The sequence below is a fragment of the Macaca fascicularis genome, chromosome 13 (assembly GCF_037993035.2).
Source record: "Macaca fascicularis isolate 582-1 chromosome 13, T2T-MFA8v1.1".
Classification (NCBI taxonomy): domain Eukaryota; kingdom Metazoa; phylum Chordata; class Mammalia; order Primates; family Cercopithecidae; genus Macaca; species Macaca fascicularis.
Window position 1 is genome coordinate 36,557,598 of NC_088387.1, and position 26,640 is coordinate 36,584,237.

The 26,640-nt window shown below is 41.1% G+C and overlaps 1 protein-coding gene across 1 annotated transcript in view; it reads right to left on the reverse strand.

The window, feature by feature from the left end:
- The window catches only part of KCMF1 (potassium channel modulatory factor 1), an 84,578-nt gene that overhangs the window by 12,957 nt on the left and 44,981 nt on the right, over window positions 1-26,640 (reverse strand). Inside the window, exons 2-4 of the mRNA XM_005575446.5 lie at window positions 16,489-16,656; window positions 9,215-9,354; window positions 205-306 (exon numbers count right to left, since the gene is read on the reverse strand). Coding sequence (XP_005575503.2) covers window positions 205-306; window positions 9,215-9,354; window positions 16,489-16,656 — 410 coding nt within the window. The remainder of the gene's footprint in view (window positions 1-204; window positions 307-9,214; window positions 9,355-16,488; window positions 16,657-26,640) is intronic.

The following is a 26,640-nucleotide window of genomic DNA, read 5'->3' on the forward strand; positions in this document are numbered from 1 at the left end:
AATAATCAAAATGACAAGCTGGATGCAGTGGCACTTGTGTGCCTATAGTCCCAGCTACTCAAGAGACTGAAGCAGGACGATCACTTGAGCTCAGGAGTTTGAGACCAGCCAGGTCGACACAGCGAGATCCTGTCTCCAAAACAAAAAATCAAAATGACAGACATTACAAACAACTCTTTTCCTTGTCATCTCTTAAAAGGATATTAAATCTCTAGGGGCTCTGTGTTCAAGTGTAAGATGAGCTGCAAAGTCATCCGTGACATGATTAGGATCGCCTCCAGGTAACGCTGCACATATTGGACAAATCTGAAATGGAAGTAAAGAAAGCAGCTTAATAAATGAATGTCAATAAGACATCTTTCCGGACGAGTATTCTGTTGTTTTACTATTATCAAGTTTTAACCATAAAAAACTCAGCAGATCCTGAATTAGTGAAAACCAGTAGAAGCCTAAGCAAGAACTGTTCACACAAGGTCCCTCAGGGTCAAACACAACAGTTTCAGACACACCAAACTTGATCTCTGGCAGGGCCTTCTAACAGCCTGCCTGATTCATTCGTATGGCCTAGCAAAATAGTTTCCATTAAAAAGACTTTAAAAATATGCTATTTAGTGCACATTTATGTTTAAGTCCAGTCTTGAATGGTAAAGACAGATACAAGCCTATGGCACACTTCTCCAAAGTAAGCTATACTTGAGAGACAATTCCCAAATAAGACAGCAGAGGTCTGATTAAATGCAACTGTGCAAACATTCAACAGATATGTTGAATGTAAGACAGATTATGATTACTAATAATATGCAAATGTGGTCTATAAATTTATGAATGTGACTTCCAAGGGGCATATTGTATGGAAGTCAATTTTTTAACCTTATTTTCCAAAGAAATGGGTGGTAGGCCATAAGCTTGTAACCAGGTCAGGCTCAAGGAGTAGAAGCTCAACTTTCCATGGGCCTTTTGGCAAGAGACAGGAGAAAGTAGGAATAAAATGATGTGTACACAGTCACGGTTTGGGGAGTGGGTGACAAGTTGGGAAGGCGGTGTCTATAGTTAACAGAATTGGTGAAACAGGGAAGGAGAGGGGAAGGATAGAAAGAATGAGGAACTTTTTAAAGAGGAAAGGTCCTTACTCTTCCGAAATTCAAATGGGCAGATAATGTTCTAACAATGGTAGCCAAGCCTTGAAGTATGAACAATTTCAATCTTAAAGAACAGGGCCAAGAAGAAAGGTCTGAAGCAAGGGGCATGACCAAAGGGAGCCCCAGGAAGTGCACAGTTCAAGTGGTAGACTTGTGTCTTTATAAATAAATAAGAAGGTTAAAGACAGGATACGTGATTCATCTTGCTAGTACTTGAGCCAAAATTCTTTCACCTAGGCAAAATCTAGGCAATTGGTCAGCCTTATTATCTGCTGACAGCACACTGGGAGTAGGTGGTAGTGCTAGAGATGAGGGGAGATGGGAGGGGTGAGACTTGGAAGGACAATCCTGGGGTATGGAGGGAAAACAAACTGCTCCGATTCCTGGAGCCCAAACAAACATAACTTTCCATCATCTAACAACCAGACAGCAGAAGTCCCCTGAGAGTTCAACTCTGATTTGGTATCAGTCTCTCTTATGCCTAATCAGCTGTCCTGATTATGTGACTCAGGACTCTGAGAAATATCCTCAGGAAAACCTAAATATGTTCATGAGAAATAACATTTAAGCATGACAGTGTGCAAAAGAACTAGAGAGGTCACAATGGAATGTGATGAGGCAAACGAGAAAAAGAAGTAGACAGACCTGTCTATGCCTTTCTTAAAAGATGCCAGGAAGGTGGTCAGATTCTTTCCTCTGTCAGTAAAGTAGCTGTATGTGTCACAAGTTTACAGATTATCCACTCTCTCTTTACTAGGAATTTAACTTCTACTATCTGTACCATTCCTGTACTCTGACATTACCTGGTTATGTCTGATATACCTATTTTACTTTTCATGTGCTTCTGGTCTTACCTAGCTAAACTGTAAACTCTGAGATGCAGCACAGTATGATTTGTCTTTGGTTTTAAACTCCAGACAGATTTGCTTTAAAAAAAAAAAAAAAAAAAAAAAAAAGACCAGCAATGTTTGGAGAAACAGAAAAAATGTTCCAGTTATTTAAAAATAAAACAAGCTACCTTAGAGACTCATCATTTTGAAAAAGTTAACAAGTGCTGGGTTATAGTCTTATTACAATATTATAAGGCTGTATAAGATTTTTATTTAAAGAGAAAATAACCACCAAAAGGAAAAGGCATCTTTCTTCTAAGATACCTTCCTTTATATTGGCCTTCGGGTAAAATCTATAAACAACTTGAGCTATCCAGAGATTGCTGCAGAGGCTTCGGTACTTGAGGGGACATAAAAATGTTGGCAGATGAGAAAAGTCTCCACAAGGATATAAATTCCTAGAAGGAAAACAGAATAGGAAGCAGAGATACCAAATGTACTAAGAATGTCCTAATAAGATAGATAATTTAACAAGTAGAAAAGTACCTTTGAGAGGAGGATATAAAATAAAGCCAAGATCCTTCCTTATTGTGTATTGACTTTGGTTCTATACTCAAAATCTTTTTTATTTCACTGGAGTAACTATGTTAAGATGGCAGGATGAAGGTATTCAGAACTGCTTCATTCATAGAGAAATAATATAAAACCAACCAATCAACCAACCAAAATTCCATAACGTCTAGGGATAAAGAATTACTGAGGATAAGAAATTACTATGCGGGAGGATCACCCAGGTTGACAGCTAGCATAGAAAATCAAGAGGCTAGGCAAGGCGTGGTGGCTCATGCCTGTAATCCCAGCACTCTGGGAGGCTGAGGCGGGTGGATCACGAGGTCAGGAGTTCAAGACCAGCCTGACCAACATGGTGAAACCCCATCTCTACTAAAAAATACAAAAATGAGCTGGGCGTGGTGGCACATGCCTGTAATCCCAGCTACTCAGGAGGCTGAGGCAGGAGAATCACTTGAACCCAGGAGGTGGAGGTTGCAGTGAGCCAAGATCGCACCACTGCACTCCAGCCTGAGCGACAGAGACTCCATCTCAAAAAAAAAAAAAAAAAAAAAGGAAAAAAGAAAATCAAGAGGCTAGATTTAGAACCAAGTGGAAGATGTTGCCACACTTGGGTCACATAAAGTGAACTCAGATGAGGACTTGGAAAGGAAAACTAAGCTCAGATGCTGATGTGACCACAGAGGCCTGGTCATCTTTTAGGTTTTACATTTTATATTTAGCAAGCTAACTTACGCTTTAAGACAAAAACGCTTGTTCTTAAGACTGTGTTTTCTGAAAGGAAATGAAGGGAACAAGAGGAAGAAAGAAAAAGGAGAGCAAAGCGGGGCAAGAGAAATGGAAAAGAGGTGGTGGGGAGTGGGAGGAAGCAAGCCACTGTACCACTCAGGGCCACAAACACTTCTTAGTTTTGAGTGTGTCTTTATTTCCACATCATGGTGCCTAATATCTCTTACAGCACAGGAAAACTCAACACAAGGGTAATTTTAGGGTACTGACCCTAAAATTATGACAGCTTGTCAACATTAATATTTATCACACTTCCACTGCTACATGATAGAGTAGTATCTGTTATTCGTACAGGAAAATTCCATGTAACACACAAGCTTAAAATTATAACAACTTATCAATTAAGATTTACTTAACTGGCTTAAGTCAGTATTTCTTTAATTTGGCTAAGAATATAAATCATCGCCGGGCGCGGTGGCTCACGCCTGTAATCCCAGCACTTTGGAAGGCCAAGGCAGGCGGATCACGAGGTCAGGAGACTGAGACCATCCTGGCTAACACAGTGAAACTCCGTCTCTACTAAAAATACAAAAAATTAGCCGGGCGTGGTGGTGGGCGCCTGTAGTCCCAGCTACTCGGGAGCCTGAGGCAGGAGAATGGCATGAACCCAGAAGGCGGAGCTTTCAGTGAGCCGAGATTGTGCCACTGCACTCCAGTCTGGGCGTGTCTCAAAAAAAAAAAAAAAAATATATATATATATAAATCGTCAGGGCCAGGCGCAGTGGCTGACGCCTATAATCCCAGCACTTTGGGAGGCCGAGGCAGGTGGATTGCCTGAGGTTAGGAGTTTGAGACCAGTCTGGCCAACATGGTGAAATCCCGTCTCTACTAAAAATACAAAAAATTAGCTGGGCATGGTGGTGTGCGCCTGTAATCCTAGCTACTCAGGAGGCTGAGGCAGGGGAATTGTTTGAACCAGGGAGGTGGAGGTTGCAGTGAGTCAAGATGGAGCCACTGGATTCCAGCCTGGGTGACATAGCGAGACTCCGTCTCAAAAAAAAAAAAAAAAAAAAAGAATATAAATCATCTGGAGCAATTGTTAAAAATACAGTTTCCTAGTCCTGGAAATAGAGGGATTTAACAATCTATTTTGACAAAGGTCCTGGTTGATTATTAACAAACTACGTAAGTTTGGCAAATACAGTTTAAATATACAATGATATTCAAAAACTGTATTTACTCTGTTATACGAAAACACCAAATGTTACTGTTACCTAACATAACAAAAAAATTTGGATTCACAGATGTTCTTGCCATTCTCAGTGTCGTCTCTGCTATTGCTTGAGTTTCCTCTTCTCCTTCACCATGCCACTGAGGGTCACCATCAATCTTGCTTTTTATCTGTAGCCCTTTTGGAAGCCTTTACTAATTGAGGTAAGGTCCCATTCCAAGAACATACAGAGTCTCCATTTTTCCACGTGGTTCCAGCGCATGACTGCCAGCCAGCAACCAGTTAGGGCACATTATATAGCACAGTTGCCAATGTCTTTAAAATATACCTTCTGAAGTCATTACTCCACATATAAACACCGAGTCACTGCTGAATGCACAGAACTTTTCCTCTGTGAAAGCACCTGAAGTCAGCATGCGTGACTTTTTTTTAAACAACAGCTCCACAGATTCTTCCCCATACAGTTATCAACCATTCTAAGGCAAGTTTGGATTTCCTCTCACCTCTCTCTTGAACTAATACAACCACATCAGACAGCATTCTCTCTCTGGGTACTATGCACAGCTTTAAAAACTATTCTTTATAACCACCTTCCTATTTCTAGTTCAAGGATCTATGCTATGAAATCCAGGTAAACTGGTAAAGTTAAAGTTCTGACTGTTATATTATATAATTTTGTTACCATGCACTAATCCATTAAGCATTTACTGAGTACCAAATCAGAACTAACTTAACACTTTAGGTTAAAACATTATCAAGAAATGAGCATAGTTCCTGCCAATATTAAAGTTCATATGAATTTCATTTCTTTTTAAAAACTGGGGCCAAAATTGGGGCAGGGCACAGTGGCTTATACTTGTAACCCTAACACTTTGGGAGAATGAGGCAGGGGGATCACTTGCAGACAAGAGTTTGAGACCAGCCTGGGCCACCCAGTGAGACGCAGTCTCTACCAAAATTTTTTTTAAAAAATTGGTGTATATTTTTCATTATTTCTTCAAACTGGGGTACAATTCACGTCTCTGCTTTTGAGCGGCTCTTAGAACTCAGCCACAGAAACACCCAGGCTTATTATGCCAAGGGATTTTCTGATCACCTGCAATACAATGGGGGGAATGGGGTTTAAAACACTTTTTCCACAGAAGAGTAATGACCCAAAAAGAGTCATCCAAATTTAAAGCCAACACACAAAACCTGTTGACACGTGTTATACTTTAGTGCTTATACAAAAAAAAAAAAAAAAAAAAAAAATTAGAAGAAAGACATTCTATTGAGCTAACTAACTGCCACGGCCAATGACAACTTCAGGCTTTTGGATCTCCTTCCCAATTAAAAGTATTAGTTTATCCTACAAAATCTGCAGATATAATGAATACAAGACAGAAACTGAAGTTTTGTTTTGAGAATATACATAAAGGACTAGTGGATGATCTATGCTACATGGTCAAGAAACTCCTTTTGGGCCTTGTAGAACCGTCTAGCTTGTAGCTACCTGCACCTTGGCCATCCATTTTGCCAATATAAATAAAGGTCCTTTCAAGAGTTGAGTGAGCGCACTGTTCAACTAGATTACAATCTAATTTTCTGCTGCTGCAGTGAACAGTTAATAAGTGTCCAATTATAAGTGAAATTAACTTACAATTGTGAATTACTTCATATTAAATTATTTTCCCTCTCAATTCCATTCTCCCATAATGCTGAAGTTAGATTTGTCACTGGCTTCTAAAGAGCAGCATCTACATGTAATTTAGGAATTCCTAAAAAGCAATTATGTTTTACATTTAAACATGGTTCTTGTACAAAAATTTATGTGTATGACGACATCTTGGGAATTCACAAAACTTGAAATAGTATTAATATAATTTAGCAATACTGAAAAATAATTCCAAAGAAATCAGAAAGCAGTTCACAAAAGGGCTTGCACTCCTGTGAGAATCTAACGATGTAGCTGATCTGACAGGAAGTGGAGTTCAGGCGGTAATGCCCGCTGGCCCACTGCTCATGTTCTGCTCTGTGGCTCGGTTCCAAACAGGTCATAGATGGGTACTAGTCTGGTCCCGTCTGTGGCCCAGGGGTTGGGGAACCCTGGTCTAGAGGACACATGCAGGTAATGTGGGACAAAGCAAGACAGCAAACAGAGCATTCAGAAAGGAACATGTTAAGAGGAATAGAAAAGGAGATATAGCAAGTTGTTGTGTAGATATAATCCCCCAAACCAAAATGATATAAATCACTCTTGAATTCCCTAATTCAAAAATGCAAAACATTGAGGGGTGAGAGAGGACACACAGTATTATCACCTGGACAATTACATGTAACTGTAGCACACTGGAGTTGATAATATGTTTCACATATATACAGAGAGGCATTCAAAACACTTAACTGGTATGGCATAGGCACCAATCCTTCGGAATGGACACTAGTCAGCATGCTACACTTGACTACACCTGCTGAATGCCAGCCCTGCCTCTAGGACTTGACCCACATGACCTGAAGAAATCTTGTACTTTTATATTAAAGATTCTTATCTGCCTGCCATTTTTCACTTTGAAATGTCTGGGTGTATGGGTGGGAACAGAGGTAGATATAGTATTCATGTGAAGATTAAGGGCTAATGAGGAGAGATAAATCCTTAAAATATTCCACAAAAGCCAATATGAAAATAGAGTGACAACTGCCTTGGGCTATGTACCAAAAGCCTGGAAACTTAATGAAGGCATAAACACAACTCACAAGAAATAGACCATGAAACCATTTGCAGGTGGTGGGTATTTAATTTTCAAACTATGTATCAGGTATGCCAGAGTGTAAACAACACATTTTGAGTATTTACTTTCCGGGGGGTGGGGGTTGGGGAGCAAACCAACCAGAGGCAACGTTATGGAAAACTGGGTTGTCTTGCCCTTGTGGGGAGATGAGAATACTATACTAGGGACTACCGGCTGATAATAATAATAATATATATTATTACTTGTTATATATCATTATATATATTTATTAATGATAATATAATGCTATTTATATATTATATATAATATATATAATAATACATAATTTTTTTTTGGAGACAGGGTCTTGTTCTGTCACTCAGGCTGCAGTGCAACGCAGTGGCACAATCATGGCTCACTGCAGCCTCAACCTCCTGAGCTCAAGCAATTCTCCCACCTCAGCCTCCCAAGTAGATGGGACCACAGGCATGTGCCACCACGTCCAGCTAATTTTTAAATTTTGTGGAGACAAGGCCCCACTTTGTTGCTCAGGCCAATCTCAAACTTCTGGGCTCAAGCAATGCTCCCGCCTCAGCCTCCCAGTGTTGGGATTACAGGCATGAGTCACTGTGCACAGTCTGATAATGATTTTAAGGATGCCTAATTTACAATAAGAACTTCATGTTTATCTTATTGTATTTAGGTAAAGGACCCAAACTTAACAGAAATTAAATCAAAGAAAAATGATTCCAAGTTTTCCACAACAACCAGCATGGAGATGCAACTGAGTCAGGATTCTTCATACTGGTATGTGGGACTGTACCAAAAGGAAGCAAAGTCACTTTACAGAATAAAAAGAACAAACTAAGAACAGTAATAAAATGTGACAACAGTAGTCTGAGGCTCTCCTAGGTGCAAGATCAGAGCATTTCTGAGCTGTTAAGACAGTAACATTTGGCTTGATGTCTATACAAAATAAATTTACCTACTGCTTGATACATGTTATAACAACTTCAAGCATCAAACTAGCAGTGTCAGTGGGAATAAAAGTAACCCTATATTATATGCATAGCTGTAGCAGAGTTAAGTAGAGACTCTGGAACCCAGAGGGACACTAGCTGAGTCCAAACATCTGCCCCTACCCCTGCCCCTTACTAAGCTGAATGTCCTTGAGCATGCTACTTTATTTCTCTGGGTTTCAATTAATTTGTTTTGAGTACATTTAGGGGTTTATTAGTTGATGCAATATGCAATTACTTGTGCCAAAATTCTCCCAATTCAGTATCTATAGTTCCATATAAAGCCTTCACTTTACCTATTATTATCAATGGTAAAGAGGTGGGGGAGAGACTCTTAGGTGTACTTTATCATTTCTTGAAGGTGGATGCATGCTGACTCAGATGTCAAGTAAAAAATCCAACAAGCTTTCAAGGTAAGACTTTCTTTGTGTATTATTCTGGGTCCATGGCCTTTAGCCACTGGAAAGATCAGGATAGGAAGAACTTCTAGGGACCCCAGAGCTTGACCTAGGAAGCAAGAGATGTGATCTGATGAAAACCAGGTAAGATCAGCGATATGCTACAATGAGATGTGACAATGGATTATTATGACACTACCAAAGGTTTTTAAATTTCCTTGTGAAGTTCCTTGTAGAAGAAAAGTTAAGCAGATAGCAAGGATACTATAACAAGAGATGCACTGCAGGTTGCCGTCCTTTTAACCTTTCACAATGCATTGAATAAAGGGCTCCTGAATTTGGTCAAGACTCCATGCTGTGGTTTTAGCTACAGGTTAAGAAACCCAGTGTGGACAGTAAGAGGTACTATTTTGCAAAAATGCAGCCTCCCATGATGTTTAAAATTTGCTGTTAAAAGATGATTTTAATAACTATGCAAATGGTATCATTACACTGAGCAGGAAGTAGATGACAGTGACCTAGCTTTATTAACGTTAGAAATAATGTACTTTACAACATCATTTTAGTCATAAGGCTGCTGCTTCACTTACCACTTCTGTTGATGTTTCTGCATGTTCAGAAGTAACATGTTCTTGAAGAGATGTCTCCGTATAGCCCATTTTTCCACAATAGGGACAAGTAAAAGACTGTGGCTGCTCTACAGAGAAAGCTTCCCCACCATAGTATAAATCTGAAAAATAAAGTAGAATTGCATTGAGGAATATTAGTCTTTAAACACATAAAAATGTAATAAAGAAAGTGTGGGCCAGGAGCAGTGGTTCACGCCTGTAATCCCAGCACGTTGGAAGGACAAGGCAGGTGTATCACTTGAGGTCAGAAGTTCGAGACCAGCCTGGCCAACATGGTAAAACCTCGTGTCTACTAAAAATACAAAAATTAGCCAGGCATGGTGGCAGATGCCTGTAATCTCAGCTGGTCTGGAGGCTGAGCCAGGAGAATTGCTTGAACTTGGAAGGCAGAGGTTGCAGTGAGCCAAGATCGCGCCATTGCACTCCAAAAGAAAGTGTGCCTAAAATATTCGACAACCTCATGTGGTCAAGGAATGCTTAGGTACCTATTTACATTTGTAATATCCTTATTCCCATGAGGACTCCATGTTATTCCTCCAAAATTCCTTCCCCAGATAGCTACTATATATATAGCCTTAAGAGAGAACGAAGCAAACAACTCCATCCTCCTTCACTTATTTGAAACATTGGTCATTTTACATCTGGCTCTAATTTTATTGTAATTTATTTTTTCCTTATCTGTATACACTGTGGCAACACTGATATCAACAGAAAAAATCAGGAGGGTCCACCAAGAAACAAGGACAAATGTGCTCAGAGGGAAAGACAGACAACCATGATCAATACGAGAACTGCCAGACGTAGTTAGCTGTCTATAGAACACGCTGCTCTCAGAGCATGGAGGACAATGCTAACTTAAGATACTACCAACAACATTAAAAAGGTTTTTTTTGAGACAAGGTCTTACTCTGTCGCCCAGGCTGGAGCACAGTAGCATGATTACAGCTCACTGCACACTCAGTATCTGGGCTCAAATGATCCTCCTGCCTCAGCCTCCGACATAACTGAACTACAGGTGTGTGCCATTACACCCGGTTAATTAAAAAAAAAAATTTTTTTTTGGTAGAGATGGGGTCCCACCTTGTTGCCTAGGCTGGTTTTGAACTCCCAAAGTGCTGGGACTACAGGCATGAGCCACCACGCCTGGCCTGTCACAAAATATTTCGCCCAACTGGTTTACTGGAAAACTAACCAGTAGTCTGTGGGAATAATTTGTTCACCTCATAAGTTTATCTCAAGGAATAAGTCTATTTTTTCCATTAGGTAATTGCTGTGGTTTGAATATGGTTTGTCCGCACCAAAGCTCATGCTGTGGCTTCGTCTCCAATGTGGTGGTGTTGGAAGGTGGTGTCTTTAGTAGATGATAAGGTTGTTAAGAGGTATTAATGCCTTTCTCAGGAGTGAATTCTCGCTCTCTCAGGACTGAATCAGTTCCCTTGAGAGTGAGTTATTTTAAAGTGAGGCTGTCTGTCACTTACAACTGTTTGGTCTCTTTACACATGCCCACTTCCCCTTCTGCTTCTCTGCCATGTTATGACACAGCTGAGCCCTCACCCGAAGTCCACCAGATGCAGATGAACCGTCTTGGCCCTGTTAGCCTCCAGAATTGTGAGCTAAACAGACCCCTTTCCTTTAGAAATTATCTAATTTCAAGGATTTTCTTTTTTTTTTTTTTGAGACGGAGTCTCGCTCTGTCGCCCAGGCTGGAGTGCAGTGGCCGGATCTCAGCTCACTGCAAGCTCCGCCCCCCAGGTTCACGCCATTCTCCTGCCTCAGCCTCCCGAGTAGCTGGGACTATAGGCGCCCGCCACCTCGCCCGGCTAGTTTTTTTGTATTTTTTAGTAGAGACGGGGTTTCACCGTGTTAGCCAGGATGGTCTCGATCTCCTGACCTCGTGATCCGCCCGTCTCGGCCTCCCAAAGTGCTGGGATTACAGGCGTGAGCCACCGCGCCCGGCGGATTTTCTTATACTAAGAGAAAACAGAGAGACAGAAACATAAAATAAGATGCAAGTATATTCAGTATGTTATGCCACCACAAGGAATTATTTAATTATTTAGCATAAAACAAACACCAAATTTAAGGGAGCTTTTTTAAGAAAAGAAAATGGAAGAAAGTGTTCATTACATGATAGATTTGTTCATATTCATTTTTAGGGAGATTTAAATGATCATAAAAGTTTTATGTATTATGTATATATTGACCATTTATTAGGTGTACAAGACTTGTCAGGTGGATTTGGAGTAAGTGGGGATAAATATATTAAGAAGAATAGAACTTCCTCATCTCATAAAGGGCATCTACCAAAAACTCAGCAAACATCATTTACTGGTGAAAGACTGGATGCTTTCCCCTAGATCAGAACAAGACCAGTGTGTCCACTCTTGCCGCTTCTATTTAGTATTTTACTGGAGGATCTATCCAGAGTAAATGAAAGGTATCCAGATAGGAAGAAGTAAAATGATTTTTATTTGCAGATGACATGACCTTGTGTACAGAAAGTCCTAAGGAATCCACTAAAAAAAAAACTCCTGGTGCCGGGTGCTGTGGCTCACGCCTATAATCGTAGCACTTTGGGAGGCAAAGCAGGTGAATCACTTCAGGTCAGGAATTTGAGACCAGCCTGGCCAACTAGGAAAACCCCATCTCTATTAAAAATACAAAAATTAGGCTGGGTGTGGGGGCTCACGTCTGTAATCCCAGCACTATGGGAGACCAAGGTGGCGGATCACCTGAGGTCGGGAGCTCATGACCAGCCTGGCCAACATGGTGAAACCTTGTCTCTACTAAAAATACAAAAATTAGCTGGGCGTGCTGGTGCACACCTGAAGTCTCAGCTACTCAGGAGGCTGAGGCAGGAGAATCACTTGAACCCAGGAGGCGGAGGTTGCAGTGAGCCGAGATCGCGCCACTGCACTCCAGCCTGGGGGATGAGAGTGAAACTCTGTCTCAAAATAAAATAAAATAAAAATACAAAAATTAGCCAGACATCGTGGTGCATGCCTGTGATCTCAGCTACTTAGGAGGCTGAGGCAGGAGAATCGCTTGAATCCAGGAGGCAGAAGTTGCAGTGAGCCGAGATTGCACCACTGCACTCCAGCCTGGGCAACAGAGGGAGACTCCATCTCAAAGAAAATAAACAAACGAACAAACAAACAAAACCCTCTTGGAACGAATAAAGAAGTTCAGCAGCACTGTGGGATACGAGATCTATATGAAAAAAAATCAATTGTTTGTCTATATGGTTGCAATGACCAATTCAAAAATAAAATTAAAAAAACAGCCAAGCATGGTAGCTCATGCCTGTAATCCCAATGCTTTTGGAGATGGAGGCAGGAACCACTTGAGCCCAGGAGGACAAGCCTTTGCAACGTAACAAGGCTTCACCTCTACAAAAAATTAAAAATTCAGTCTGTTGTGGTGGCATGTGCATGTGGTCCCAGCTACTCGGAAGGCTGAGATGGGAAGATCACTTGAGCCTGAGAGATTGAGGCTGCAATGAGCCATGATGGCACCACTGCACTCCAGCCTAGGTGACACAATGAGAACCCATTTCAAAATAAATACATAAGATAAAAATTCCATTTAAGACAGTAAAAGAATACAGATGCTCCTTGACTTACAATGGGGTTATATCCTAAAACTTGATGAACCTATTTTAAGTTGAAAATGCATTTAATACATCTAACCTACCAAACATCATAGCTTAGCCTAGTCTACATTAAATGTGCTCAGAACACTCATGTAAGCCTACAGTTGGGCAAAATCACCTAAAACGAAGCCTATTTTATGAATTTATTGAAGACTGCACTGAAAATGAAAACAGCATGGTTGTATGTACTTAAAGTTCTGTTTCTACTGAACATATATTGCTTTTGCACCACTATAAGATACAAAAATCATAAGCTGAACCATCATAAACTGGGGACCATCTATTCTTAGAAATAAATTCAATGGAAGTGCAAAACTCATACTGAGATAACTGCAAAAGTGTGTCAAAAGAAATTAAAGACCTACATAAATGGAAACACATCCCATGTTCATGGATCAGCAGATTTAGTATTATTAAGATGGCAGTACTCTCCAAACTAATCTACAGATTCGACATAATTCCATTCAAAATCCTAGTTGGCTTCTTTGCAGAAACTGACAAGCTGAATCTAAAATACAGAAATGAAAGAGACACAAAATACCCAAAATAGTCTTGAAAAAGAACAAAGGTGGAAGACTTAGTCTTCTTTATTTCAAAGCTTACTATGAAGCTACAGAAATCAAGACGGTGTAGTACTGGCATAAAGACAGACATATAGGCTTGGCACAGTGGCTCACGCCTGTAATCTCAGCACTTTGGGAGGCTGAGGCGGGCAGATCACGTTGAGCTCAGGAGTTTGATACCAGCCTGGGCAATGTGGCGAAACCCCATTTCCACAAAAAATTAAAAAATCAGCTAGGCGTGGTGGCTTCCACCTGTGATCCCAATAACTTGGAAGGCTGAGGGTGGAGGATTGCCTGAGCCTGGGAAGCAGAGGATGCAGTGAGCCAAGATCACACCACTGCACTCCAGCCTGGGTGACAGAGTGAGACTCTGTGTCAAAATACAAACAAAAACACCAAGCATATAGATCGATGGAATAGACTGAGAGTCTAGAAATAAACCCTCATTTACAGTCAACCTATCTTTAACAAGAGTGCCAAGACAATGCATTGGATAAAGAATAGTCTTTCCAACAAAAGATACTGGGACAACTGAATATTCACATGCAAAAGAATAAAGTTGGTGCTTTACCTCATTCCATATATAAAAATTAATTCTAAATGGGTCATATATCTAAATATAAGAGCTAAAACTATAAAACTCTTAGAAGAACACACAGGTTTAAATCTTCGTGACTTTGAATTAGGCAGTGATTTTCCAGATACAGCACCAAATGCACAACAAATGAAAAAATACATAAATGGGACATTATCAGAATTAGAACTTTTGTGCTTCAAAGCACACCGCCAAGAAAGTGAAAACACAACCCACAGAATGGGAGAACATTTTTGCAAATCATCTATCAGATAAAAACACTTATCTATGGAATAAAAAACTATTACAATTCAATAACAAAGACATATTATCCAATTAAAAATGGGCAAAGGATCTAGGTATTTCTTCACAGTAGATATACAAATGGCCCATAAGCACAAGAAAATATGCTCATAATTTATATTTCAGATAAATATAAATCAAAACCACCTGAGATACTACTTTACACCTACTAGGATGGCTGAAATAAAAAGGACAAAAAGTGTGGGGCTAGGTAAGAAATTATAGTATGAAGCCAGGTGTGGTGGCTCATGTCTGTTATCTCAGCACCCTGGGAGGCCCACAAGTGGATCACCTGAGATCGGGAGTTCAAGACCAGCCTGGCCAACATGATGAAACCCTGTCTCTACCAAAAATACAAAAATTTTCTGGGCATGGTGGCAGGCACCTGTAATCCCAGCTACTTAGGAGGCTGAGGCAGGAGAATCGCTTGAACCCAGGAGGTGGAGGTTGCAGTAAGCCGAGATGGCGCCATTGCACTCCAGCCTAGGCGAGAAGACTGAAACTCTGTCTCAAAAAATAAATAAATAAAAATTATAGCATGAAACATTTATATATTTTCTTACAATGTCTTCTAATCAACTGTGGAAACAATCTTTTTTTTTTTTTTTTTTTTGAGATAGCATCTTGCTTTATTGCCCAGGCTGGAGTGTAGTGGCACAATCAGGGTTCATTGCAGCCTCGACCACCTGGGCTCAAGTGAGCCTCCCATCTCAGCCTCCCATGTAGCTAGGACTACAGATGTATGTGTGCCACTACATCCAGCTAATTTATTGTATTTTTGAGGGGTGGGTGCAGAGACAGTTTTCGCCACGTTGCCCAGGCTCGTCTCAAACTCCTGGACTCAAGTGATCTGCCCATCTAAGCCTCCCAAAGTGTTGGGATTACAGGTGTGAGCCACCACACCCAGCCAACAATCTGCTTTCTGGTCATTACAAAAGTTATTACTGCCAGGCATGGTGGCTCACATCTATAATCCCAGCACTTTGGGAGGCCAAGGCAGGTGGATAACTTGAGGTTAGGAGTTCAAGACCAGCCTGGCCAACATGGTGAAATTTCACCTCTACTAAAAATACAAAAAAATTAGCTGGGCACAGTGGCACACACCTGTAGTCTCAGCTACTCAAGAGGCTGAGGCACGAGAATTGCTTGAACCCAGGAGGCAGATGTTGCAGTGAGCTGAGATCTGGCCACTGTATTTCAGCCTAGGTGACAAAGTGAGACTCTGACTTTAAAAAAAAAAAAAAAAGCTATTATTTGTGTGTTAATAGCAAGAACAAAAGACAGACCATATTTCTTCTTTACTGAAGCACTCTTCTATTTCATACCTTGTCAGTGGTGTGTATTTCTGAATGGTTTTTTTAAACAAGTAAGCTATGATTAAGACGAACAGACAGAATTACTTGGTATATAAAAGTAAGGCCGGGTGCAGTGGCTTATGCCTGTAATCCTAGCACTTTGGAGGCCGAGGCAGGTGGATCATGAGGTTAGGAGTTCAAGACCAGCGTGGCTAACATGGTGAAACCCCGTCTCTATTAAAGATACAAAAAATTAGCCGGGCACGGTGGTGCACGCCTATAATCCCAGCTCCTCGGGAGGCTGAGGCAGGAGAATCGCTTGAACCTGGGAGGTGGACGTTGCAGTGAGCTGAGGTAGCGCCATTACACTCCAGCCTAGGCGACAGGGCAAGACTCTATCTCAAAAAAAAAAAGCTGGGCATGGTGGCTCACGCCTGTAATCCCAGCACTTTGGGAGGTTGAGGCGGGTGAACTGCCTAAGGCCAGAAGTTCGAGACCAGTCTGTTCAACATGGTGAAACTCTGTCTCTACTAAAATACAAACAAACTAGCCAGGTGTGGTGGTGTGCACCTGTAATCCCAGCTACTTGGGTGGCTGAGGCAGGGGAATTGTTTGAACCAGGGAGGTGCAGGTTGCAGTGAGCCAAGGTTGCGCCACTGTATTCCAGCCAGGGTGACAGAGTGAGACTCCATCTCCCAAAAAAAAAAAAAGGTAAGATTTATTTCATGTTTAATGAATATGGGGCCTCATGGTATGCTGCTGGGGAGTTTTAGAACACTTTGCCTTTACTTCTTCACATGTACATACAATTCTAAATGATGTAATTCATTAAATTTTTAATTACTTACCAAAATCTACCCTTGTTAATATGCACTGCATTGGGTGGTCAGTTGTATGCCTTGTTGTTGTTGCACCACTTTCATAACAAGATGCACAAAGATCGTAATCGTAGCAAATTAAACACTTATATCTGCGACCTCGAAAATTTCCTTTTAAACATGCATCACAGCTGACACCTATAACAAAAAGAAATATCTTTCGTTACCAGTTATAAAGACCACTCTTGATTTCATTTTTATGAATGTTTCAGGTGCTCATTTAACCCCACATATCCTTTCCAAAATGACTAGAAATGACTTAGTAAAATGGTATGGGAATTTTTAGCCATGTGCTGGATTCATTACTCTGATTTATATACTCCAGATGAAAATAATTTAAAATGACTGATACAGGCTGGGCGCGGTGGCTCACGCCTGTAATCCCAGTACTTTGGCGGGCCAAGGCGGGTGGATCACTTGGGGTCAGAATTCCAAGACCAGCCTTGGTCAACATGTTGAAACCCCGTCTCTACTAAAAATGCAAAAATTAGCTGGGCTTGGTGGCGGGTGCCTGTAATCCCAACTACTTGGGAGGCTGAGGCACAAGAATTGCTTAAACCCAGGAGGTGGGGTTGCAGTGAGCTGAGCTGAGATCACGCCACTGCACTCCAGCCTGGGCAACAGAGCAAGACTTTGTCTCCAAAAAAAAAAAAAAAACAAAAAAACAAAAACCAAAACCAAAACTAAAAACAAACAAAAAACCACTTAAAATTAAATAAAGTAAAATGACTGACACAATGTAATCACCCTTTTCCCCCCTTAAAAAATGCCTTGATATAGGCCAGGCATGGTGGCTCAGGCCTGTAATCCCAGGACTTTGGGAGGCTGAGGTGGGCAGATCACGAGGTCAGGAGATGGAGACCATCCTGGATAACATGGTGAAACCCCGTCTCTACTAAAAAAAAAACAAACACAAAAAATTAGCTGGGCTTGGTAGCAAACACCTGTAATCCTAGCTACTCCGGAGGCTGAGGAAGGAGAATCGCTTGAACCCAGGAGGCGGAGGCTGCAGTGAGCCGAGACCAAGCCACTGCACTCCAGCCTGGGCGACAGAGCGAGAATCCACCTCAAAAAAAAAAAAAAAAAAAAAAAAAAAAAGCCTTGATAAGCCAGCAAGAAAGTAAAAACCAAGATGAAGAGGTGACTGACTGGAAGCACTAAAGAGGGCTTTTCACAATGAGGGTATTTGCCAAAGCAGGTAAAAATCTAAGTTTAAGTTCCACAGCATTACAGGACAAAGGCCTACTGAAGGTGGGATAATTAACAGAAGATTCCTCATAAAACCAAGATCCTAATATACTCTCACAATGCATGGGTGGGCTAGAAATCCTCCCTAGGGGATTACAAAAATTACCCTAGTGAAAGCCCCCTGCCCTGGGGGCACAAAATAACAACAAAAAGCCATAACCACAAACCAGTCCTCATGGGTTTATAGCCCAAATTCTATCAAATGGTTCCAAAGACCTTGGGTCAAGAATTTTAAGTGGTCTTAAATTAGAATTGACAGCAAGCATCTGGCATATATTAACATCCAAGGAATAAGTTCATAATTTAAATCATAAAATACAAAAAAGCAAAGCACTATCAGAAAGAACTAGCAGGAGCAGCAGAATCAGTCATGAGTTCATATCAGAACTGGATATCAAATAATTCTTAACCTGTTAAAAGAAATAACTGAGTGTTGTGCCTAACACCTGTAATCCCAAGCACTTTGGCAAGGCAAGGCCCTCAGAGGGATGGCTTGAGGCCAGGAGTTCAAGACCAGCCTGGGCAACATAGAGAGATCCTGTCTACAAAAATATTTAAAAATTAGCTGGGCATTGTGGCCTGTGCCTGTAGCCCTAGCTATCAGAAGCTGGAGGAAAGGGAGAATGGGGAATTACAGTTTAGCAGGTAGGGAGTTTTGAAGTCTGGGATAATGGAAGAATTCTGGAGATGGACAGTGGTGATGGTTCCAAGAATGTGAATATACTTAATGCTACTGAATTGTACACCAAAAAGGGCTTAAAATAAATTTTATGCTATGTATATTTTATTGTAATAAAAAAATATGCCATTTGCAACAGCATTTTTAAAAAGTGCCTCTGAATAAATCTAACCAAAGATAGGTAGCCTTTTATGAAGCAAATGAGTACAAATGTATTCAAAGACACTAAAGGACTTTAAAAAATACAGATACCAACTTCATGGACTGGAAGGTTCATAATAAAATGTCAACTGATTTGTAGATTCAAACAATTATAACCAAAATTTAAAAAGAATTTTTTTGTGGGACATGGTAAGCTGACTCAAACGCTGATACAAGTTACAAAAAGGGCCAAGGACAGTCAAGATGCTCCCAAGAAAAACGAGATAGAGGGACTTGTTTTATATATAGAGAGAGAGCTACACTAATAAATAATAAGTAATACAATAACAAATTATAAAGCTATAATAACTATAAGAAGAAGGAATGGCACCAGCGTAGAGACAAACTGGCCTATGGAATAGAATGGAAAGCCCCGAAGCAGAGGTTGAAATCTGTTTTACGACAGCACGGTCACTAAAGAACACTGAGAAAAGAAGGGAGTGGACAATAAATAGTGTTGAACAGGTGATTATCTACGTGTGGGGAAAACAGAATTAGATCTCTTCCCCATATCCCATACACACAAAAAATCAATTCCACATGGTTTAAAGACAGATTCAAAAGAACAATGAAAAATATCTCTAGAAGACAATATAGAATATTTTTATCAGCCTAAAGTAGAAAACAATTTCTTAAATAACTATGTTAAGACTTTTTCTTCATCTTTTAACAGCCTCCACTGACTGAAAACACAAGGCTCAGAAACTGGTGATATGTACAACATACATGTCAGACAAAAGTTTGGTATTCAGAATGCATTATGAACTCTTACATATCAGTAAGTAAATGATGAACGCTCAATAGAAAAATGGAGAAACCTGTCAAAGGGCACTCAAAGAACAACAAACATAAATGGCCAGTAAACATATGAAAAGACGCTCAGTCTCATTAGTCATCAAAGAAGTGCATGATTAACATCCGCGAGCTAGCATTTTACATTTACCAAACTGGTAAGAAACTACAAGTTTCATGATGTCAAGTGTTAATGAAGATAAAGGGCAGCAGAAGTGCTTATACGCTGCTGGTGGGAGTGTATGTCAGCACAACCACTTTGAAAAATTTGTTCATATTTTAGTCAAGTTAAATACATATACCTCCTATGATACCGTAATTTCACTCTTAAATACGTTCCCAGGGGGAATCTTTTGTCTGTGTGCACCTAGAGAATGTAGAAGAATGTTGACGGCAGTTTTTGTAACTGAATTTTAAAAAGGCGATTCAGGGACCGGGCGTGGTGGCTCATGCCTACAATCCCAGCACTTCGGGAGGCCGAGCGGGCGGATCATGAGGTCAGGAGATCAAGACCATCCTGGCTAACACGGTGAAACCTCGTTTCTACTAAAAATACAAAGAAAAATCAGTTGGGCATGGTGGCGGGCGCCTGTAGTCCCAGCTACTCGGGAGGCTGAGGCAGGAGAAAGGCATGAACCCAGGAGGCAGAGCTTGCAGTGAGCCGAGATCACGCCACTGCACTCCAGCCTGAGCGAAAAGTGCGAGACTCCGTCTCAAAAAAAGAAAAAAAAAAGACTATTCAGATTCAAAAGCTCAACAGTTCAATATGCACAGAATGAATTGGAAAAAGAATGAATCAAAGCAACAGGTAAGAACATCGCCTCAGATGAATGAAAGAAAGTCTCAAAGAATACATATAGTATAAAGTTGAAAACCAGTATCTAGTTTAGGAAATCAAACATGTAGTAAAACTATAAAAGGAAAATGAGGGAATGATAAAATTTTGGTCAGTGGTTCCCTCTGGGGGTTAAGGGGATGAGGAGATGAGTGTGTGAAGCTTTTAGGGATCTTGAAATGTAACATTTTTACATCTGGCCAAGAGGATCTGTAGTACCATTCTTCTCCTTTGCATTTATTTTATGAAAATTCTCATATATCCAACCAATATTTTATTTTTAAAAGTTCTTTCCTTCCTTCCAAACAAACAAACAAAAAAACAAAAAACAAAAACATAAAGCAAAGCTGGAATTGTTTACAACCACCTTTGGGCTGTCAGTTCGAGGTGGAAAACCAGAAAACTAACATAGTTTTGGCAGACTGTAGATTTTCTTTTGAGACAAGGTCTCACTGTCACCCTGCCTGGAATGCAGTTGCATAATCTCGGCTCACTACAGCCTCGACCTCCTGGGTTCATGCCTTTCTCCTGCCTCAGCCTCCTGAGTAGCTGAGACTACTGGTGTGTGCTACCATGCCCACATAATTTTTGTCAGGATGTTCTTGAACTCCTGGACTCAAGCAATCTGCCTGTGTCAGCCTCCCAAAGTATTAGGATTACAGGCATGAGCCACTGAGACTGGCCTAGGTTGTAGATTCTTAATGTTTGTTGAATGTTTTTATTAAAAAACAAAAAACACCAAAAAAAAAAAAAAAAAAAAATCAGGCCAGGCACAGTGGCTCACGTCTGTAATCCCAGCACTTTGGGAGGCTGAGACAGGCAGATCACAAGGTCAGGAGTTCAAGACCAGCCTGGCCAACATAGTGAAACCCCATCTCTACTAAAAATACAAAAATTAGCCAGGCGTGGTGGCAGCCACATCCCAGCTACTCGGGAGGCTGAGGCAGGAGAATTGCTTGAACCTGGGAGGCAGAGGTTGCAGTGAGCCGAGATCGCACCATCGCACTCCAGCCTGGGGCACAAGAGGGAGACTTCTTCTAAAAAAAAAACAAAAACAACCACCAAAAAAAAGAAACAAAAAAAATGGAATTCCCTGTTATTACTTAGCCATTAACAATAACCACTTAGACAAATCACTTAATGTTCTCTGCTCAATCTTTCTTCATCTATGAAGTTTGCTATGAGAATCAAATGAGGAAAAAAAGATATGAAAGTCCTAAATTCTAAAGTGGTAATATTAACTTATTCAGATGCAGTAAGATTTTTTTTTTGAGACAGAGTCTCGCTCTGTCGCCCAAGCTGGAGTGTGGTGGCACGATCTCGGCTCACTGCAAGCTCCACCTCCCGGGTTCATGCCATTCTCCTGCCTCAGCCTCCCGAGTAGCTGGAACTACAGGCGCCCACCACCACACTCAGCTAATTTTTGTACTTTTAGTAGAGAGAGGGTTTCATCACATTGGCCAGGATGTTCTTGATCTCCTGACCTTGTGATCCGCCCACCTCGGCCTCCCAAAGTGCTGGGATTACAGGCGTGAGCTATAAGATTATTTTAGTACTTTCCTACAATACAATTTGATCTCAGTAATATACACAACCTTTTAAATTACTTTTCAAAATATCCTTCGAGATCCTTGATCTCAAAAGCTGCAGTGAGACTCCCTGAGCAACTTACAATGACAGCCAAATGATGGCATCATGGTGGCAATTTTTCAGCAAATTCAGCAAATATTGATTATCTAATATGTAATATGTTTTAGATGCTGAGGATATAGCAATGAACAAAACAAAGCCTGCCCCCAAGAAACTAACATTTAGTACGCACTAAGACAAGCATAAAAATAAAAGTTAGCTAAGTGTGGTGGTGTGTGCCTGTAGACCCAGCTTCTCAGGAGGCTGAGGTGGGAGAATTGCTTCAGCCCAGGAGGTCGAGGCTGCTGTGAGTTATGATCATGCAACTGCACTCTAGCCTGCAGACAGAGCAAACCCTGACTCCAAAAAAAGAAAAAAAGTTGCAGAGCATGGTGGAAGTAAGTGCTATGGAGAAACATAAACCAGTGAAGGACAGCGTGGGCAAAGAAAGTATTACTAAAAAAGATACTTGAGCAAAGAGACGGAATACTTAAAAATTTGCTTATTCAAAATAGCTTCCAGGCCAGGCGCAGCAGCTCAGGCCTGTAATCAATACCAACACTTTGGGAAACCAAGGCGGGCAGATTGTTTGAGTGCAGGAGTTTGAGACCAGCCTGGGAGACATGGAGAAACCCCGCCTCTACAAAAAACATAGAAAAATTAGCCAGGTGTGGTGGTGAGCACCTGTAGTCCCTACTACTCAGACTGAGGTAGGAGGATCACTTGAGCCTAGGAGGCTGAGGCTGCAGTGAGTGGAGATTGTGCCACTGCGCTCCAGCCTGGGTGCCAGAGTGAGACCCTATCTCAAACAAAAACAAAACAGCTTTCATGCATGATGATGCTTTAAGCACAACACTGAAAATAATGAATTGGGGGGGGGGGGATACCTATGATACCTATTTAGGTTCACAAATGGTATAATAACATGGACAAACAATTGTACTGTGAATTTAGGTGCCAGGAAGGTAAACCCAGCTCTGAACTTTTTGGTGTGTAGCCTGACATTATTCTGTAGGCCTGCCTTCTCTTTCTGAGGTGGGGATGCCTACTGGCAAGTATAGATGAACAAAGCTTAAGGCAGCTGTGCATGGTGATATTGATAAACACTGTATCTTTCAGTAAAAAGATGCTGATACTTATCCCTTGCTCACTCTACTCTTGTGATTTAATTCAAAGCTACCTAAATGGTTCACATAAGGGATGGGGGTGGTAGCCTCAGGCTTCACTTAAACCCAGCTAGAGTTCTGTAACTGTAAGCCCTTTAAAAAGGAAACAGGGTTTGTTTGTTTAAATTTACTGTCTATTTGTGATGAAATCATTTCTGTAATATATATTTTTTAGCTTCTCAAATACTGAAAGGCCTTTTATGATTCAAGATCAGTACTTCAAATACAGATACATCATACATATATATAAAATATTTAAGTCAAACTTTAGGTAAGTTTACAGCAGGGTTTCTTACAACATAAGATTCACTTTATTAATAATCTCTGTGGCGGCCAGGCGCGGTGGCTCAAGCCTGTAATCCCAGCACTTTGGGAGGCCAAGACGGGCGGATCACGAGGTCAGGAGATCGAGACCATCCTGGCTAACACGGTTAAACACTGTCTCTACTAAAAAAAAAAAAAATACAAAAAACTAGCCGGGCGAGGTGGCGGGCGCCTGTAGTCCCAGCTACTTGGGAGGCTGAGGCAGGAGAATGGCGTGAACCCGGGAGGCGGAGCTTGCAGTGAGCTGAGATCCGGCCACTGCACTCCAGCCTGGATGACAGAGCCAGACTCTGTCTCCAAAAAAATAAATAAATAAAAAAAAAATAATAATAAATAATAATAATAATAATAATCTCTGTGGCAGCCATGCTACAGAGGGTTTTTTGGTGATTAGCATACTATGAATAAGAAGTTGAGCTAAGTAAAAATGTTTTATAACATACAGTTTTTCCATATAGTCTGCTATCATCCTTTCTCATTGTTTTGTTTACGAAAGCTGTCCTTTAATTCCTTCTGTTGTCATAAACTTGTTGAAGTTAATATTTAATTTTATAGAACATTTCATACCACCTAAGTCTCTAAATAAAAGTATACAAGCACAGACTTTTTCAATTTCTCAATAGTAGCCCATTGTCCCCCTTAGAATGACTCTCACTCAATACAGAGGACCTCCTAAGTATATCTGTCAGAATTTGTATCATTTTATGACACAGACTAACAAAACCTGCTCCGCTACTGTCAACTACAGGTAATTGAACGTTCCTATGGGAGGAAATAAGCTAGCTCTTTGCTGCAGTCCCTTGGTTAACAATAGTGATTCTACCTGGTATCAGGAAGTCAGAGAAATCTGAAACAGAACAGATACATGGCATAGGTAAAACTATCAATTCCTTCACAGGAAGAATGAACTTGCTTCTGATGAGGTATCAGTACACTGTATTTAAGATATTAAAAAATCAAAGTTCTGGCTGGACGTGGTGGCTCACGCCTGTAATCCCAGAACTTTGGGAGGCCGAGGTGGGTGGATCACCTGAGGTCAGGAGTTCAAGACCAGCCTGAAACTCTTTTTAGTAGAGATGAAACCCCATCTCTACTAAAAATACAAAAATTAGCTGGGAAGTGGAGGTTGCAGTGAGCCAAGATCATGCCACTGCACTCTGGCCTGGGTGACAGAGCAAGACTCCGTTTAAAAAAAAAATCAAATCGGCCGGGCGCGGTGGCTCAAGCCTGTAATCCCAGCACTTTGGGAGGCCGAGACGGGCGGATCACGAGGTCAGGAGATCGAGACCATCCTGGCTAACGCGGTGAAACCCCGTCTCTACTAAAAATACAAAAAACTAGCCGGGCGAGGTGGCGGGCGCCTGTAGTCCCAGCTACTCAGGAGGCTGAGACAGGAGAATGGCGTAAACCCAGGAAGCGGAGCTTGCAGTGAGCTGAGATCCGGCCACTGCACTCCAGCCCGGGTGACACAGCGAGACTCCATCTCAAAAAAAAAAAAAAAAAAAAAAAAAAAAAAAAATCAAATCAAAGCTCTGAAAAGTATTATAACAGAAACAAGAGTTCAAATATTGTAAAATAATGCCTTGAGAGGCAAAGCTGAATAACCACTAGTTGTCTAGATAGCACTGATATCCATTACATTAAAAAACATTTAGGTTTCATTTACCTTACACTACATATATTCTGCAAAAACTGAGTTAACCAAATAACATGTGCAACCCATCACTGAATAATCTAGCTTAGTCATGGCTGGGCACGGGGGCTCACGCCTGTAATCCCAGGGCTTTGGGAGGCCGAGGAGGGCAGATCACCTGAGGTCAGGAGTTCCTGACCAGGCTGGCCAACCCGGTGAAACCCCATCTCTACTAAATATACAAAAATTAGCCGGGACTGGTGGTGCGTGCCTGTAATCCCAGGTACTCGGGAGGCTGAGGAAAGAGAATCGCTTGAACCCGGCAGGCAGAGGTTGCAGTGAGCTGAGATTGTGCCACTGCACTCCAGCCTGGTAACAGAACGGCACTCCGTCTCCAAAAAAAAAAAAAAAAATCTAGCTTAGTCATACCGTGTCATAAAGAAGTTGAGAAATCACTTCTTTGTGATTTGTAAAATCACAAAGTTTGTAAATGGTAGTTTGTAAAATCGTAACTTGGACAAGCTACATTATAAGGTTAAGGTGTTATATTTGTAATCCCCCATCTTTTCTCATTGTTTTGTATATTTAGAAGTTCTGGAAAACAAACGAAAGCTATGAACTAAAATTTTAAGGAGAAAAGGATGCCCTCTAGTGGGAACACTTTTTTTTTTTTTTTTTTGAGACGGAGTCTCCCTCTGTTGCCCAGGCTGGAGTGCAGTGGCCGGATCTCAGCTCACTGCAAGCTCCGCCTCCTGGGTTTACGCCATTCTACTGCCTCAGCCTCCCGAGTAGCTGGGACTACAGGCGCCCTACAGCTCGCCCAGCTAGTTTTTTTTTTTTTTTTTTTTTTTTTTTGTATTTTTTAGTAGAGACGGGTTTTACTGTGTTAGCCAGGATGGTCTCGATCCGCTGACCTCGGGATCCGCCCGTCTCGGCCTCCCAAAGTGCTGGGATTACAGGCTTGAGCCACCGCGCCCTGCCTGGGAACACATTTTTAAAAAGCCACTGAAATAATATGTAGTCTTTGCTTTCTTATTAAAAAAAAAAAAAAGAAAAAAGTTTCTAATATTCGTTTACAGCTTTTTAAAGGAGAAAAATCTCAGGTTGGTATACCTTTTACTTTTTAATAAAATTAGTTTTTAGCTAGGGAATAGAGAGTTGATGGGAAAGAAAAGGTCAACAAAGGGCAAGTTACCTTCAAGACACACAGGGAAAAAAGAATACAACAGGAAGTCGACCTCATCTGGAATTTGAAGGCCTGGGATTACACAGCACTTGTCATTGACAGCCAATTTTGACTTCTAGCTACCATGTGATGGGGGCGGGGGCGGTGGAGAGAGGGAAGGCCTCTTTTCTACTTCTGTGAAATGTCTGTGTATTGTCTCTTCAAGGCCCATGCATCTCTCCAAGTGTGACTTTTTGAAAAAAGGGTATGTATCATATAGGCTGTATCATTTTGACACTGAGAACTGCCCAAAGAACAATACTATTAAATGATAGACAATCTCCAAGAAGAGACTCTGCATTTAAGCAGTTGAAAAACTGTGCAACCCTTAGAAGAGGATCTCAGATGAACACAAAACCAAGTAAAAAAGATGAACTAGGCTGGGCACAG